This window comes from Aythya fuligula, chromosome 17 (assembly GCF_009819795.1).
Source record: "Aythya fuligula isolate bAytFul2 chromosome 17, bAytFul2.pri, whole genome shotgun sequence".
In the NCBI taxonomy this organism is placed as follows: domain Eukaryota; kingdom Metazoa; phylum Chordata; class Aves; order Anseriformes; family Anatidae; genus Aythya; species Aythya fuligula.
Genome location: NC_045575.1, coordinates 14183897 through 14201881, shown reverse-complemented (window position 1 = coordinate 14201881; position 17985 = coordinate 14183897). Strand labels below are relative to the sequence as shown.

Here is a 17985-nt window from a genome sequence, read left to right as displayed (position 1 = left end):
ATTCTGTCCTGACTTATTTAACCAAGTTCAAGTAGATGCAGTTTGGCAGACAAAAAGTCAGTGCAGAATTTGGTCTCGATCTCTAGAGTACTTTGAAGTCCACAGTGAAAAAAGTGAGTAATAAATGCAGCTGCTGGAACCAGAAGTCAAATGAGGATACCAACACTGAGCAGGGAAAATGAGTTTAAATTCATCATTAATCAACACACAAAAAATAGGAATAAAAGATATTACACAACAGGTCTGTAGGAAAAAAAACAACAACCAACAATAGTGAAGATATTAGAAATGTAATCTTAAACTTTATATTTCAATGGGCATTTAAAGCAGACATTTTCTTCCATTTTATATTCACCACTCTGATGCCCAGAGAACAGAAACTCTAATTACTGTTGCATGCTGAAGGCTGGCCACTAATAATATAACTTTGTCTTCATTACATAAGATGTCTGTGAATAAGACTTGGTCTGAAACAGAGCAGGTAAACTAAAAACTCAGAGAGACGTTTTCAATTAAAAACTCACTTTAAACTGGTGACTCATTTTATGGCTGCTGAAATCTGACTTTCTACTGCAGAGGAGTGAACTCTAGTGGTATGTTTGCTGAAGCCCAGAACACCTTGATCCCTGACTAGATTTCCTATTTTTTATTTTTTCCTATCGTTAGCATCATTGTGCAATGGTATATATGAATAACAGGAAGCACAGAAACCTTTATTGGTATATTCACATATTTACAATTTATGATAGACATATACATAAGAAGTGCTACCACATTAAGCTCTTTGCCAGGGTAAGAGCCAAACATATATGCTACAAACTGTTGCAGATTTACATCAGCCAAAACCATTTCACAAATACCCAATGAGTATGCCAAAACATTTTGATAAACTAGAAATTTGGAAAACAAAATTGTTGCTTCAAATATCTTCCAAATCATATACTTGCTTTCAAATTATTTTTTCCAACTCTCTGAATAAAATGAAAAGTTAATTAATTAATGTGAGTGAAGACTTAGTTCATTAGCTTCCACAACACAAGGCAAGAAAACCAAATGATTTCTTCCTGTTTTTAAATCTAGATTCAGTTCATCAGTTTGCATTATTTGGCAGGTTTACCAGATTCTAAAGTGCTTCATGGAAGCAAGAAGGACATTTAGATTAAGATAGCCAGAAAGACACATTTAGTCAGAAAATATCGGTACAGGTGGCTATTTAGACCAGAAGACCTGAGAAGATTCTAAAGTGGAAACACACACATAAAAAAATGGACTTCTCAATTGCATGGACTCATCTTGTGTATAAAAAATTATCATAAAGACATTGCTTAAAACAAGCCCAATGAATGTTGACATGGTAAAAAGTTAAATATGTTTAGAGATAGTATAAGAAAGGTAATTTAAACCCATACCCAGCTCTATTCTTCAATTACCCTGCTCCAGATTGTCATTTCCTCTCTGACATAATATTACTTCTCAAACTTTTGTCAGTTCTCCCATATGACAGTAACAAACAAGCACCTACATTCTTCTTTCCCTTTACAGGCAAAATAAGCTCCACAGGAAGAGTCTTTTTTGGCTAATGGGGTCCAGAGAGCCTTGCTTTGGAATTAACAATACCCTTAGCCATTCAAATCTAAATTAAAATGAACTAATGTAAGAAGGAGAAAGCTTAGCATTCCAGTCAGCTTTAGGCAAAGGCAAATTTCAGAAAGGCCAAGTCCTCAATATGGTGCAGTTCACAAAAGTTAATGGGATAACAGTGATTTCCAGCAGCTGAAGGGGTTGCCCATAGTATTTCAAATCATTTTCTGACAGACTGGTTATATTAAAAAATTTCTATTTTAACTTTTATTTGTAACTGTGTCTCTCATTTTGTCTTCTCATGTGACAGTCATGAATGTCTGCGAAAACATAAAAGCTGGTGCAGATGAGCCAATGTTTCTGTCACCATGCTGGAATACTTTCCACTGTATCTCCATGGCTTATCATGTCTTCCTCTACCATTAATGTGTGCGAACCATTAACCAAACTGAGTAGAAATATGCAGAGCTTCTTAAAAGCTTTTAGTTTTTACTGGTACAAGCTGAAAGTCTTTATGAAGCAGCAAATGTCTTGAGCAACCTGACCCTGAGATTTCAGTAGTAAAATGGTGGCTTAGAAAGCTTCCTGCTTGCTCTCTCCTCACCACTTGGTAGGGAAGTACAAACTGTGAATAAAAGCTAGAAGTAGCCTTACATTATCGTCTGTCATGTGTCTTGAAAGAAGTTTAGCTGTTGTTCAGAGTAAGTGGACTGGTCAAGTTTCTTACCAAGTAATTCCCAGTCCACAACTGGTGGGCAACATATTTTTGTGATACCCCCTAGTTAGAAGTTGTGACCAAAGAAAATTCCAAATTTAAACCTAATGTTGTTTGCAATACACTACTGGGTCAGTACTAAGAGACCTGTACTTTGAGTCACACAATTCCTGTTCCAATGCAGCAAACTAATTTCAGAGGAATTCTTTCCTACTTTAGAAGATCTGCCAACCTTTCTGACACCCACAGAGCCCATATAGCTGAGAAGTAAAAGGCAGAGGTAGAGTGAGCTCTGAAAATACTTCAAAGGTGGGAAGTGACAAACAGTTCCAAGTATTTGACATGCAAGATAGAATGTGATTTTCTGTTTGTTTTATTGCTCTGCCGTACACAGATAATAAACCTTTGTTTCTCAGCAGCAGAACAGTTAGAACGGAGAAAGAACTTGTCACATTAGAGAACATCACTGTTTTGTAGGGCCTCTCCCTTTGTGCAATGAAGCAGTATGGGCCTACCTTAATGACATCTTCATCTGATGATCTGCACTCCACAGATTCCAGAAGATCAGTCACAGTCCCATCATCTTCCAGAGAGATCACTTTGACAGGGACAGCCACCGTTTTCCCAGTGAGAATAGCTGTATTCAAGATCTCTGCTTCCTAAGAGACCAAAAAAAGCCCTTTTGGTTAGTATATTTCACTATTACTTCATTACTACCACCTAGATTCAGATTTACATTAATTTCTAATGTCTATTTTAAGAGTTATTCCAAGCACAGTAGGCAGAAGGGACAAAGTTCCTCCCTTTAATCCTGGAAACAAGCTTCCAGTTCTGATTGAGGGCTGGTAACACATATGTCATACTCTAATTGCTCTTTCATGACTGCTCATCAAGCGTCCGAACATCCTAACACCCAAGGAGTGAGGCTGCATGGCATTAACAAGATGTCTCTTGCATCTAGCTATGCTAAAGTCTCCATCCTGGGCTCACTAATGACCATGCTGATCACATAAAAATAACCTGACTTAAGTCTGGCTGTTCTACTCACAGAATGTTTCCATTTCATTGGATGCTCAGGATGGCCATGCACAGAAGCCACTCTCGTCTTAAATGCAGGCTTTAGTCTGGTCGCGGGGATGCACTGTTGGCAGATTCACCTTAAGTCTCCCGGTTCACAGTTTGTAAAGTGGTTAGTGGCAATGTCTCTCATGACAGATAAGATCTGGGTTCTCCTCCTCTGCTACTTAAGGAATTATTTTAAGAATGCTGACATTCTGTTCCCACATTAATGCACCACAGGACTGTAGGGAATCAGATCCCAATCAGGTTATCTAGGTCTTATCCTGGCTCGTGTTTGCTAATGATGGGCTAGCACTTGTTTGCAACTGTTTCTTTATCTGTCAATGAGGCTCATGCAGAACCATCATCTCTCAGAAAGGAAGGACGCTGAGAAGGTCTAGGCTCTGAACTAAACAAACTCTGCAGTGATGCGTGTTACTGGTACAACATTTTTTGTGAGGATTATTACAAAATGCATTCCTTCCAATTGATTTATCATTTCTAATTTAAATTCATTGATTTCTGATCATGTGAAGAACACAAGGCTAAACAGCACTCTCAGTTACTTAGGTGTCACATCAGTCATGCACAGCAGATATCACTGACTTGCACTATGACACACAGGGTGCCCAAATTAGTCCCTGAATTCTTCATCTTATTGCAGAATGTTGCTCGTTCCTGGAAAGGCCTCTAAGCTTTTCAGAACCATGCCTTCAAATCACTGGCTAACCCACAGAACAAGAAGCTCTTGATTTCTGCTGTCTCTTGTGAAATAAAGGCTTCCAAAGCCTCCCAAGTGCTAATTGCTTGTTATCTAAATAGCTCCCGCTACGTGCGCTGAGACTGACCTGATTTCACTTGTGGAAGACGGCGAAGTAAAAGATCAAAACCAAGTTACCAGGAGATGATGACTCCCCCTACTGCCTCTTGGGCTGAAGAAGAGAAGCTAAGGCTTCTCTCATCCAAAGCACATGGATCAAAAGGACAGTTTCCCATTACTTAAAGAAACAGAGATGCTTTATTCAGACTCAAAGCAATATTTAGAGAATGAAAAAAAAAATAAAATAAAAAAATCCTGGTCTTTTGATAGCTGCTTTGCTAAAGTTTTCCCATTCTTATCATGATCTTTAGGGGAGGGTGAAATAGGATTTCACAAAAAGAGAACTTAAGAAGAAAATCCTCTCCCTCCCTCAGCACAAAAGCTCTTCAGATATTTTGAAATTATAATTCATAGAAAGGTGAGAATATCTGCCTGTACTGTAAGGCCCATCTGTCTTGAGTGTGCATTTGTTCTCAGAAGAAAATATATTATTCAAGCAACTGGGACCTCAGGAAGACTAGCAATTAAGTTTCCAGGTTCTTTTATTTATTTCAAATATGGGATTTGCAGCAAAGTTAACTACATACAGGTTATTTAGATACTTTTGCCACTCTCCTATAGGCTTGACTGAGCTGCAAATAGGGGCAGCTTGACAGAACAAGTGCTATTAAGCTATACAATAATTACAGAATCCAAGTATCTGGTCCTGATCTCACAAACACTTACATGAATCTCATTTCATTGGGACTATTTGAGGCCATATCCCATGCCTAGATACTTGTACCTAGTGCCAAGTTGAAAATACCCGCTCCCCCAAGCAGGAATGCCCTTCTTCCTCCAGTCATTACATTACAATATGACCCTTGTAATTATTTTATAAAGCAAAGGAAGGTTTAATAACCAAGCTTTTGAAACAGTGTGATTAATGAGGTCTGCTTACCAAAGGCAAATGTAATTTCCCTTGGTAAGAGTTACTAACTGAGAATGATTCTCAAAAGCTTCACGAATCTCTTTCAAGTTTCTAAATTTTGAGTCCTGGCTTTGGATGTTCTGAATACAGACTATTGGAAACACATTCAAAAACAAGTTACTTAAAACATCAGCTATGCCACTGCCACTACCCATGTTCCTTCTCAGCCACCTTTTAAAAGCATGTGCAAATAACATCCAACACACAGGGAATTTCTGCAAGTCCAAAGTCTCGGGTGGATTTAAAGCTCAGTAACTTAGGTCCTGTCCCAGAGCTTTCTGTCTGAGGCTACAGTCCAACAGATCTGAATTTACACCGATCATGGCAATAACCTCAGGGACTTTAAAGGAAGTACTTAAATACCAGGAGATAAGTATACACGTACCTGCTTCTAAAATAAGGAAGAAAATTCCTGTTTTGTCTCTATCTAAAATCAAAGATCCCATATTCAAGTTTTTATAGTTTTTGTCTGTATCCATGTTCCAGATCTACATTCGGAACCACGCACAGCATGCAAATGTCTATGGTGATTTTCTACCAGTTAAGTGCTTGTCCAGTCCCAGGAAAACAAATGCACCCAATATTTCTCCAAAGTAAAAGAGGCACAAAGCAAGCTGGCAATGTCTGAAGCTGTGCAAATCTATGTCAGAGAAACTGAGCTGTATATTCTGTTTGCAGATCCTCAGTACCTCCATGTGTATAGACTTGGAGGCACCTGGTTTGCATCTCTTCTTTTGACACAGAGGCATAATAACCATTTACACCAATTTATGCAATGGGGGAAGAGTAAAACGTTTCTTCAGTGATTTGTTTAATGGCTAGAAAGGGCTTAATGTTCCCATGGTGAAAGCATATAAAAATTATTTCATTTTGTGGAAACAAACATGACACTTATTTAGCTATATAGAGATTTATAGTTCAGAGTCCCAGCATGTAAAAGCTATAAATCTAAATAGTTACTAATTTAAAAGTGTTACTTTTTTCTGCTTAAGTGATAAAGGAATCTTCTAAAGAAATATTTCACGTTCTTTATCCATAACTAACATAGATTATAGGATATATGATGTCAGGGCACTACAAGATGGGAATACTTATGGGTTTTACAAAGCTGTAGCCAAATATTCAGAGTACTTAAAGTTGATTCCCTGAGCAGCTGTTAAAAAAAATGCTGATCTTTCTCTGACCATTATGTAGCATAATTCACTTACACCAAAACCCTAAAATAAATAAAGGAAAGAATCATAACGATCATACAAAAACATTTATCTTTATGTAACAGAAATGGAAGACGAGGTAATCTTTATTCTTAAATTATCACCATGTTCAAAAATGGTAATACTTTTAAAGAAGATTCTGGAGAGAGCATTCTTTGCCTACTGAAGAGAGTCATATTAAATATCACAGCATATTAAGCCCTCCAGCATATTTGGAAGATGCATGCAGTAAGCACCTATTTCAGTAGAAATGCAGAAGTGAACATCTATTAGTTTTTCAGTTTTAATTGGTAGCTTCCCTGCAATTTAATTTCCTTTCAGATATCTTTTGCCATATAATTCCTGGAGTGAAAGAAAGGACTTCAACAGTATCTTTATAAATCTCTTTTTCTCTTCCCTTTGTTCTCTCCCTGTACACAACATTTCCTAATGTTTGTATTAATAATGACTTTTAAAATAAATAAATATATGACTGACTCATGCTTGGCTTTGAGGCCCCACATCACATTTATAACAGGAACACTTTGTTTAATAGTAAATATTATAAAAAGTTTAGTAGTAACTGTCAGCATTCTTTTCCCAAAACATTTTGGCATGATTCGAGACATCAGTTTAATGCCGAATCTCTGTTAGCACTCTCAAGCCTCACAACACTACAAGCAGCACTGAGCAAGGCACCAGCTTGTTTTCAGAAAAGACCTGCAGATATGTTTCCTCGAAATAATTTGGAGTGATCTTCAGCTCATACCCTACAGGAGAAAAAATACTTGTCCTACCACAATATACAGGGAAGAAAAAAAAGTATTCAAAAGTCAGCACAGCACCATAATACATCTTCCATAAGCACAGCAGATTTCCAGTTACATTTTTGATTACAGTAGTGGAATATATTTTTTCCAGGCTAAATGCCTAGCTTCTAAAATTGAGTATGGTTCTGTTTTCAATAGATATCTTGGCTTTGGGGTTTGCCATCTACAAGCTGCAGTAAGGAAGAAAACAAAGTGATCATCAAAATCTCCTGAAGTCCAGGGCATGCTACCAAATCACAATGAATAGCTGCCTGAAAATCATTCTATTTGGCTCTCACTAACATCTTCCATTTTCCTCATAATGCCTTTTTTTTTTTTTTTTTTTTTAATTAATCAGCCATTAGAGCATTAATCCAGGGTACCACCTTGAATATTGTCTTAATTTTTTAATTTTTTTTAAGGCCTAGATTTTCCTCCTCTTCAGCAAGCAGCCATCTTATTTGTATCAGAGCATCCATGCTTCAGTCATGCATAACTAATTTCAAATCTTATTTAGCATCAAGTCTCCAAATTAAGAAGCTAAGTGACAGCTGTTTAATTAACTCCTTAAGCTGATTAGAAGGCATTACTGAAATCCCCCCAAGGAAGAGTTTATAACTGTCAAGAGAGCCTAAGGCCATGTTAATGCTTCTGTTTAAATTTAGTAAGCTAAACCAATAAAGTATAAATTCTCAACATCCTGATGGATGTGGCCAAATTCAGCTACTTTTCCTCATACTACCACTGCAAAGGTAGGAAACAAAAATAACACAGAAGGGATTTTAAAAGTCAGAAAGCAGCAGCTGAACAATAAAGCAAATGGATGCATCTCTCTGAAGGAGCTGCTGAGAGTTCATACCACCTAACATTCGATTATACTGGATTAGCACCAGGCGCTGGAGTAAAGCTGAGCTTGCACTTTAAATGCAGAGTCATCGCCCAGCTTCTGGTTGCAAGTACAAAGGTTTGTTCATACGTTCTTAAAACTTAAATCCACCTTTAATGATAAGATTATGGCAGCTGAAGTACAAGTTTTAGAAGCAGCTGGTGGGGCTAGATACATGGTGGTACAGAGGAACTTAAATGCTCCAAAGCAAATTTCCTTGGTTGTAGTACATTATTGTCAGCTCTGAGCTTTCAAACAGCTTGAGTTCAGTCCTAAAATATTATAGTATTTGGTCTGAAAGCTTGAAATAAATGAAAGAGAACTTTGATTTCTTTATTTGCCTGTTAGTTTCCAAGCCTTTAGGATGCACTAAAAAAAAAAATTGAAAAATTAGCTGCAACAAAGGAACTGGGCCAGAAAAAAACACAAAATAATTTTTGAAGCCTGTAATATAAATGAAAGAGTTGACAACATTGCCAGTACGAGAGAGGATGGTGAAACCTGAATCCAAAAATGTGAGAAGATTAACATGAACTTCAAAATTAGCTGCTTTTTTAAAGTGTGCATTTTTCATTGTGAAGAGTGAAATCTGAAGTCACTGGGAATGGGACATAGGAGGGGGCATTAACTAAGTTTTATTTAAGATCTTGGTACTTAAACAGCTTCTGCTTTAACTCAGTACAGGCAAGACAGTTCCATAATCAGACTGGCTTACCATCAGGACACAGGGTTAAAAAGGAGCATAAACTGAAACCCAGGTCCATTCTCCTCTGGATATATCTACCTGCTGACTCAGTCTTCCACATAGCTGCTAGAGAGGGGAAAATTGATCTTTTTTTTTAATAGCAAAATGTGACAGCAAAACCATTGGTAAGAAAGAATTGGATGACAGAATCAATGTCTGAATACATTTTTCATTCTTTCTTTCTTCAGGCCGTGATTCCTTGAAAAGTTTAGACTGCCATGCAACAGGGGGTGTCACCTCCAGCTACAGTCTCACGCCTCCATTGGGGCAAAATCAATGCTTACAGAGTAAGAAAGATTAAAGAATTAATGTGGCTGAAAATCAGTCTTTTTTGTTGCTTTGGGGTGGGTTTCCTGCCAGATCCATTCCCTTTCCACTTTACTGCACCACTCCTCAAACAGGAGTCCAAACATGAGGAAGGTTTGGGAATGGGTCTGGGGTGCGATTTCCAGGCTGTGTTTACACTGCCTGGGAATATTATGAAACTTCAGCTTGAGCAAACAAACAAATTTCAGGTTGTTGGCAGTTGTTTCAAAGCCAAACAAAATCCCGTGTTTGATTAGCTGAATTACTTCTCCCACCTCATTTACATATAATAATAAGCCTAAAATTGTTGGTATAAAGAGGAAGTAACACAAGAGTAATTTTCTTCCAAACATTACATGCACTTAGCCTCTTCTTATTGACTAATCCTCCCACCCTTGTTGCTTTGTCATCCTAGATCATGGGTACAATGAAGGGACTCAGATCTAACATTTTGGTCACATAGGTGAGGTGCTGCGTTTTGTTGTCTTTATGGAGTCTGCAGAAGATGCAGTATAAGAACCAGCTCCTGGGACACCATCAGGGCCACCTGGTGCTGCTGTTCTGAGACATGACATTTTAAATTTCAGGGAAGAATCTGAGGGTCAAGTCTCAAGCAATTTTTAGGAAGTGCATAAATGGAAATAAAGACTCCTGTGAAGGCAAGGGGAGGCTACTGGCATTAAAATATATGATGCATAAAAAAGATCTCTTATATTGATACATCTTATTCTGAAGTGAACCTCTCCATTTACAAGCCAAAACATATGCAAAATGGAGCAAATACAGAATTGTAAGACTAATGCACACCCCCACACCTGCATAGTGGCCACACACTAATCATGCACAAAAAGATATTCCAAACATGAAAATAATTTTCAACCCTCATACCCTTTTTTATAACACAACCCCCAACAGACTTGTAAACTAAAAATATGCTTTCAAATTGCCGTCTCAGCTGAAAGCCTAAACTAAAATAATGAGTTAAACTAATATATTTTTACTAAACAATATTAGCACAGAATTAATATGAACCAAATCCAATATAAACCTCATGGCTAATTATATTTCCATTTTCACAGTACCATGTATTTGTAGTAATTTGAAAAAAAAATTGTTCTTTTAAATACTGGAGGAATCAATGACATATTAAAATAGCATGAGTCTGTTATCCAGATTCTGCAAAGGTTGCTAATAATAAATGATGATATTCAGCCACCTCTCTACTAGGTTTTTAGATTTATTTTTTATTTTTTTTGAACATCATTCACCACCTTTTCAATGATTTGCAGATGCCAAGCCACTTATACTACAAGCTAAATATCATATTTTTTAGAAGCTCTTACTCCTGAAAAATTGCTCCGGTTGGGATATGTCAGTCCAGGAGACACCACACAGAGCCCATGCACTGAGGAATTAGAACAAAACTGCAAGAGCAGCTCAGAAAGTCCAGGAAGAACAAATATTCTCTTTGAAATCAGTCAAAGATGTAGGGCCTATTTATTAGTCTTTCCAGCTGCTGCATCTCCTCTGAAGCCAACTTACCAATATTTGCTTATCTCAGAGAGAATTTGGCTTAGAGGCTGCAGTTCCATGTAGGATTTCACAAAACAAACAAACAAACAAACAAAAAAACCACAACAGACATACAACACATAAGTCAACTGAGATATTTACTCTTCAAACTATTTGATTTTGAGGTCTTCAAAATGTGATATTTCTTGAAGCTTAGAGCATTACTGCATTGGAACATGGTCATCGGGATAGAGGAAGTTCTGCTCTCGAAGGAGTGAAAAGATTTAGTAAGAAGGAGCAGTGAAACAAAGCTGCATATAAATATAAAGGACAGCAAGCACAACTTCCAGGTAAAAAGAGAAAACATCCAATGTCTGGGAAAAAAGCAACATGGGACACACAGACTGTCTGTCACTCGTATTGTCACACAAAAGGCACTCAGGAAAAAATCATAATTATATTTAATCTAAGAGTTAACTTTTAAATATTCTTTTAAATATTTAATGTCTTTAAATTTAAAGTCTTTTAAATATTTGATGTTCTTACTAAAGAACTTTAATATCTGTATAGATACAATCTATCACAGCTAAATTATATTTAAGCAGTAAAAGAAAGCTAAATATATAACAGTGCTGTGTGTAGTAAATAAGGAGTAAAATAACAGCTAGGTGTTACAAAGGAAAAGTGGGATCATTAAGATGGCCAGTAGTGAGAGGTCTCTCATTGCACAGCCTGCCACATTCAGTAAAAAGCTCAGGAAATAAAGAAATGCATTTTAGTTAGAAGGAAAATCCAGGTGCTACCGTATCTGCTTCGGTGAACTAAAGCTGCTGTTCAGGCTGGTAAATTCTCATGCTTCACAGTTGTGTGTTATTACAGTGAGGCAATCCTGCTGTGTGGACACTGGCTATTATTTCAGGATTCAGTCCTACAAATTTAAGTAATGGGAAAAAAATATAATATATTATATTATAATATTATATATAATATATATTTATATATAGTAATATAATATAATATATCACTTCGTTCCAAGGAAGAGGAAAATGTCTTTTACGTCCCTGTTCCTTATCTTTGTCTCACATTTCTAAAGTGCAATTGCCTCAAAACAGGGATCCTCTGTTTTTTTGTACTTATGCAGCATCCAATCCACAGTTCACATCCAAGGTCTAGCTGCCGAACCAATTAACAAAGGTAACAGTTTTATTGAAGTTGAGACATGGCAAGCACACATGATGAACACAGGAACAAAATAGGAATGACAGGACATATTGCCTCCATTTTTTGGTACTCTATTAACTGCCCAGCTACTATTTAGGAATGGCACAGTTCGTAACAGTACTGGTAAGCTGCCCAAGCTGTACTGGATCTCCTTTATACCATGTAGCTGAGGGGCAAATCCTCCTATGGGAGTTCACTTTTTTTTTCCCATCCACAGAGTAAATAGAATTTTTAATTTGTTAAAATGTCAAAGTCCCTTTAATGCTTTAATGTCTAGCATTTAGGAATTATGTTACCTTGCTTTTGGCAAGTCCTAATTTGGTTTTCAGTGCTTTGCAGTGCTAAGTAGGCTACCATAGTCCTAGGAAGCTGTTGTGTATGATGTCTGTTTATCAAAGTCAAAGAGCTATGAATTGTAGCTGTGAATTGTCAGGCTGTGGTTCTTCAGAAAAATTGCTAATTACTTCACATGCTCCAAACTGTAACTCCATGAAGCTGCGTGTGCGTACTTGATTTGGTCTCTAGGCAGACTGCTTTAGCTGATAATCAACAAGGTTTGCTCAAAAAGCAAGCGAACTTGGTGAGCATTTCTTCCTTGCTTTCCCTAAGCAGGCTGCCAGCACTTCCAGACATCATTGCAGGAGGGAAAGGCATGTCTGATTGTTAAAGGAAGACCTTTCAGAAGAGCAGAGCTGGGAGAACTGGCCTAAAGTACATGAATACGCTGTGTCTGATGCTGCTGAATTGCTGAGACTGGGCAGACTGGTAGGGACATGTCATGCAAAATTAGCTAAAACCAATCAAAATTTCACACATGGGGTCAGTAGCTAGATTGATGTGCCAGCATGAAGGCTCTTTTGATTCTCGGGCCTGCAGTTAAGAAGACTAACACAGAGGTTTGGTGCCTGCAGCAGTTTAGAGCTCTGTAAGGGGCAGACGACGGTATATGATGTAGGGATTTCCAGCAACAAAATGAAAGCTCTAGGATATCACTTCAAAGACAAAATGCCAATGAAACTCTAGCAATGCAATTTAGCAGAGTAAATATTTGGTGCGATGTGTAGCAGAGCCAGAATGACGGTGGTCAAAGTGATTGAAAGAGCTTTGCTTTCATGGAGGGAAGCATTAAAAATACCAAAACAAATCGCAGGCCTTGTCTAATACATCTTTTTTAATTCTCTTTCTTTTACCGCTTGCTGCTGTCATTCTGAGGCTGTGTTCTGAGCTGCACATCAACCCTTTCCCTCTTCCAGACAGAGCTAACCCCCATGCACTCGGTGGTGTAAAGGGAATATTAAGGGACACGGCCAGGGAACCCTGTTCCCATCTGCCAAACAGCTCCTTGGGGCCTGGCCAACCAGAAACAGATCACAGCAACCGTTGTGATGCAGAAATATCCAGCAGACACATTTGACAGGTCCACTTCTGTCACCCTGTTCTTTCCAGAGCCAGGCTGTGACAAAATCCGCCTACTGCCCTGCCTGCACACACTGCTCCTCAGCCTCTCCTGCCACCACTGCTGCCCCCAGAGCAGGGCCAGAGCTCTGCCACCGCAGACTCCCTGCTGCCCCAGTCCTCTGCCCTGGCCACAAACACATTTCTGCACTGTTAGAGCCAGCAAGAGACATGCTGAAAGGGAGCTGAAGCTGGGAACAGCTGGAGATGGGGAGTGGAGAGGAATTGAATACAAAGAGCAGGGGAAGGGGACAGTGAAGGAGCTGGTCTCCCACACAGTTTCTATGGAGAAGGTTCTGCTGTCCAAAGAAAACAGGGGAAAATTTCTGCTCCAATTGAATTTATTGAGGGATATAAATTTGCAAATTCTTGTGTAATATGGCACATGTAGTAACCTTAGCTATGGATGCTGGGCACTGCAGAGAACTGAGGCTGTTGCAACAGTGAGACCTCCATGCTCACACGCACTGCTCTCAGTGCTCCGTTATCCATTCTCTTCCTCCCACATAATCACGTTACCCTGCTTCTGCACCAACTGGAAATATTCATACTACAGATTAGGGATGCATAAGTGAGTCAATGATCCCAGTAGCTACATCAACTCCCTCACAACATTCCTAAGTGTTTATCACAGAGGTATAAATGATGTGTCTTTGTTTTACTCCAGAACAAGGTTTCTGTAAAAGGCTTCCCCGGATTCAGACCGTGTGGGAATCAGGCCCTTAAGAGTCTTCTGAGATACCCAGAACAGATGGAACAAAAGCAGATTTGATGTTTTACTTTCTGAATATGTTTAGATTTTTCTATTTTTTTTATCAACAAAAAATTCACACCTGAAAACAACTTCAAAATCATTTTATAATGTGGGATGATACATCTGCTGAAGTCCGTCTGTGAGTGCTTTATGCAGGGTTTTGTTTGTGCTTTCAGGCCCTGCTGGGAGACATTCAATTATTTCCACATACCAGACTATCACCATGAGTTTGCCTTGGTGACTCACATGTCCTTTGTTAGCCATGTGTCTCCAGTGACCCTGGACTCATGTGGCAGCAGCATTATCAGCTGCATCAGTGCAGCTGTCCTTATGCAGGACATCCACAGAGGACTCTCCTCTGCTGCTGGCTTGCCAAGCAGTGCCTTAAGCTCTGGCACCACACACACGGCATCTACCTGGTGTTTAGGATTTAAGTATCCTCATAACCCAGGCACACAAAGCAAGCACCTCATTTTCATCTCAAAGGTCCTTGACATTTTTGCCCCTATCCTACCTAGCTGGTCTATTCTCTCCTGTAATTTCCACACCATTTAACGCCTACCAGTCAGCTCGTTCACCAGCAGACCTGTGCTTTTGCCCATGACACCTGCAGAGCTACTTACATTACAACCCTCTTCAAAATTCACCTCTGCCATGCTGACTACAGGATGTTGCAACTCTCTATCATGTTTGTCACTCTCTTCCCCTCTCCGACAGTTTTTATTTAACTCTGTGAGGTCAAGCAAGATCTATCAGCAAAACAAGTAAGTCAAGGTGCACGTGGTGTTTATAAATACATACACAGATTCAGTTCCATGTCTACAAAGCACTTCTCAGAAGGCAAAGCCATTTAGCAATGTATATGATAGTAACAATACTAATATATTTATCTCTTTTAACTTATATTCATGCCATTTTAAAAATTCTACTATCCTCCTTCCATTTTCCAGAGGTGAAAGTTGAGATGCAGTAAGGTTAGGAGAGCTGACAAAGCCAGGAACAATCCCTGTAACTCTGCCATTCCTTTTCCTTGCTGCACATGGAAAATCCTGATAGCAATGCAGATGATGTACAAAGCGTACTGGGGAGACAAGGGGAAGATGATGCAGTGACTATAGGAAAAAAGCAGATTCACAGGGATGAAATCAGCCCCAATGTGGGAATTATCTGGCAGAGCCAGAGAGCAGTGACTGAATGAGTTTTTTGCATTTCTAAAGAGAGGAAAGAAGTTTGTGAGGAACAAGAGAACTCATGTCCTGGTCACTGTGCAGAGGAGAGTGACTTTTTTACCTATTTTGATCTTTCCTTCCAGATTGGCCTTGTAGTACATCAGTATTTAGGAATGGCAAGTAAAAAACAAATTGAACTAAATTGGGACCATCACAGGGGCCTTGGCAACCTGCCTCAAAACCAAAAATTCATTCATGAGCAGACACACAGCAGAGCAGCAGGGAAGCCTGCAGCCAACTGGCTCTGCTGGTCAGTAATTAGCTCTTCATTTGAACTTTTAAACAGAAACACAAAAATAAACAAAAAGGACATTCAGAAAAAATATTTTTTCCAGCTCCCATATGGCAAATGGGGCCAAAGTCTGCTCTGGGATATGTAACCATGACCTTTGTGAGGGACATCACGATGCCCAGGGGCAGAAATTTGGGTCACAGAATGTCCCTAGAAAAAAATCCATGTCTTGAGACCGACTCTGTGCCTCTAGTAACAGAGTTAGGTAAGCGCCATTTATCAACATTTACCTTTGGTTATCGTAAAATCATCAAATGGCTAAGCTTAGAAAGGACCCTAAAGACCGTCTATGAACAGTCCAGTTCTCCCAGTCTTTCTTCACAGGACAGGTGCTCCAGCCCTCCAATCAACTTCGTGGTTCTCCTCCAGTCCCACTCTAACAGCTCCACGTCCTTCTTGTGCTGGGGACCCCAGACCTGGACACAATACTTCAGGTGGGGCCTCACAAGGGCAGAGCAGAAGGGGATCATCACCTCCCTCCCCTGCTGGCCACTCCTCTAGTGATGCAGACCAGGAGGCAGTTGGCCTTCTGGGCTACAATTGTGCACTGCTGGCTCATGCTGAGCTTTTAATCTACCAGAAAATCCAAGTCCTTCTGTGCAGGGCTGTTCTCAGTGAGTTCTTCTCCCACACAACTCCAGCAGATACCGTGGCCACAGCCTTCAGTCACTGGTGTCCACAGGTCAGCAGCATTAACGCCGCATAATATTGTTGGATATTAATCCACTGGACTGCAAGTTACAGCTTGTCATCAGTTACTGCGTCCTTCACCTGCCACCAAAACCTTCCAGCACAGAGGACACTAAGGACGATACCTTTTCAGGCTATAAATCCTGACCTGGGCCCCAAATTCCTTCTCTCCCATTTGGTCTTGGTCGGGAATTGGATACCTTTTTTTTTTTTTTTTTTTAAGATGTCACAGAAACCAAATCCTATTTCCCTCCAAAAAATAGTTACAAAATCCCATACCAATAAAGGTATTTTGGTGCCTGGATTTCAATGGCACTGTTGTTTTGGAACTTTTTCTGTGTGATTAGCCTGTGACAACTACTGCCACATTCTCTACAAATGGGTGCAATTTTGCTGATCCTGCAGATATGCCAAGAAACTGACCCATACATTTATTTCCCCAGCCATACATAAAGTCTATAGCACAGAGCAGTGTAAGAATTTGAATGAAGACAGAATATTTTTAGGTCTGATGAAGAAGGCAGAGAAGGAAAGAAGTGAGCCCGCAAGCTCTGCTTTGATCATTTAGCCTTTGCAAATTTGTGACAAATTGTTTTTTCTGCATGAATCTGAACTTATACAGATATACATGAGTAGTTAAAAAGTAATACCAGTTGGGAAATAAAATTCCTAACAGCACCACAGAAAAGCAATAAACTTAAGAAGCAGTTAGACAGAGAGAAGAATGATCAGAAATGTTTTACAATGGAAAAAGAAATTAATAACAGTGAAAAAGAGCGGTTGGACACTTGTAAAGCTGGTTGTGCCAGGCTGAAAGCAAAGAATCCAAAAAGCCATTAGAAAAAAGACATGAAGAATCTTGTAATAATATCCTGAGGAGCATGCAGGCTGCAGATTTTATGCCTTTAACACTATATTGTATTTTCTGCAACAATTGTTTAATGTCTAATCCATCTGGAATGATTGGTAGAGAACTTATGTTAATGTCAGTCCAATGTCCTCAAGGAAATAAATCCAGACTTGACATTAAATTACATATTTTGTACCCAGGACATTTGAAGTATTTTCTTAATCTGGTGTACACAAAGATCTTTATCCAATAATTCTCCTGAAGTCAGTGCTAGAGTAACAGCTTCTTTCTCAGTTTAAATCTGAGGAAAAATCAATGAATAAAGCCCTATGTTAACAACTAGTCACCCTGTAATGGTTATGTAGTTTTGAACCTGAACAATTCAAGGTCGTAACATTCATACTGATAAGAAATATTGTTAGCTGTCGTCTTTGATGACTACATAGGAGACTGTTTACAAGGTCAGACATCTAGAAAGGAGTGGAACTCACACTGTTTCTGATGTCTTCAAAGCAAAATTCTCACTGATTTTAATGACTTTAAAGCTGATATGGTGACGTGACGGTCCCTAACCTTAATCAAATGCAACTAGAATTATCTCAAGGTCCTACCCTTTTTTTGCAAATTTTTCAAATCAGCTAAGCTATGCTTCAAGAATGATTTTTTTTTCCTGGCCAATGTGTTCAGACATAAGTTTACGTTCAGGAAGGAAAGGGAAGACATGAAGCCTTTCTTCGATAGTTTATAAAGCACTTGATCTGATAAACAACTGCCTCCAGATACCAACATTGAGCCTGGTGTGACCGTTTATCACCTTGTTACCAGATATAGAGACTGCCTCTAGACATTTGCTCCTGCAGGAGGCAAGTTGATAAACGGCTGCAGTAGGCTCAGTACT

At 39.0% G+C, this 17985-nt stretch overlaps 1 protein-coding gene across 3 annotated transcripts in view; it reads right to left on the bottom strand.

Annotated features, from left to right (window-relative positions):
- TMEM132D (transmembrane protein 132D) overlaps window positions 1-17985 on the bottom strand; it is a 255996-nt gene that overhangs the window by 42736 nt on the left and 195275 nt on the right. For all 3 annotated transcript variants that reach the window (XM_032199359.1, XM_032199360.1, XM_032199362.1), the window contains one exon: window positions 2812-2955. In XM_032199359.1, coding sequence (XP_032055250.1) covers window positions 2812-2955 — 144 coding nt within the window. The remainder of the gene's footprint in view (window positions 1-2811; window positions 2956-17985) is intronic.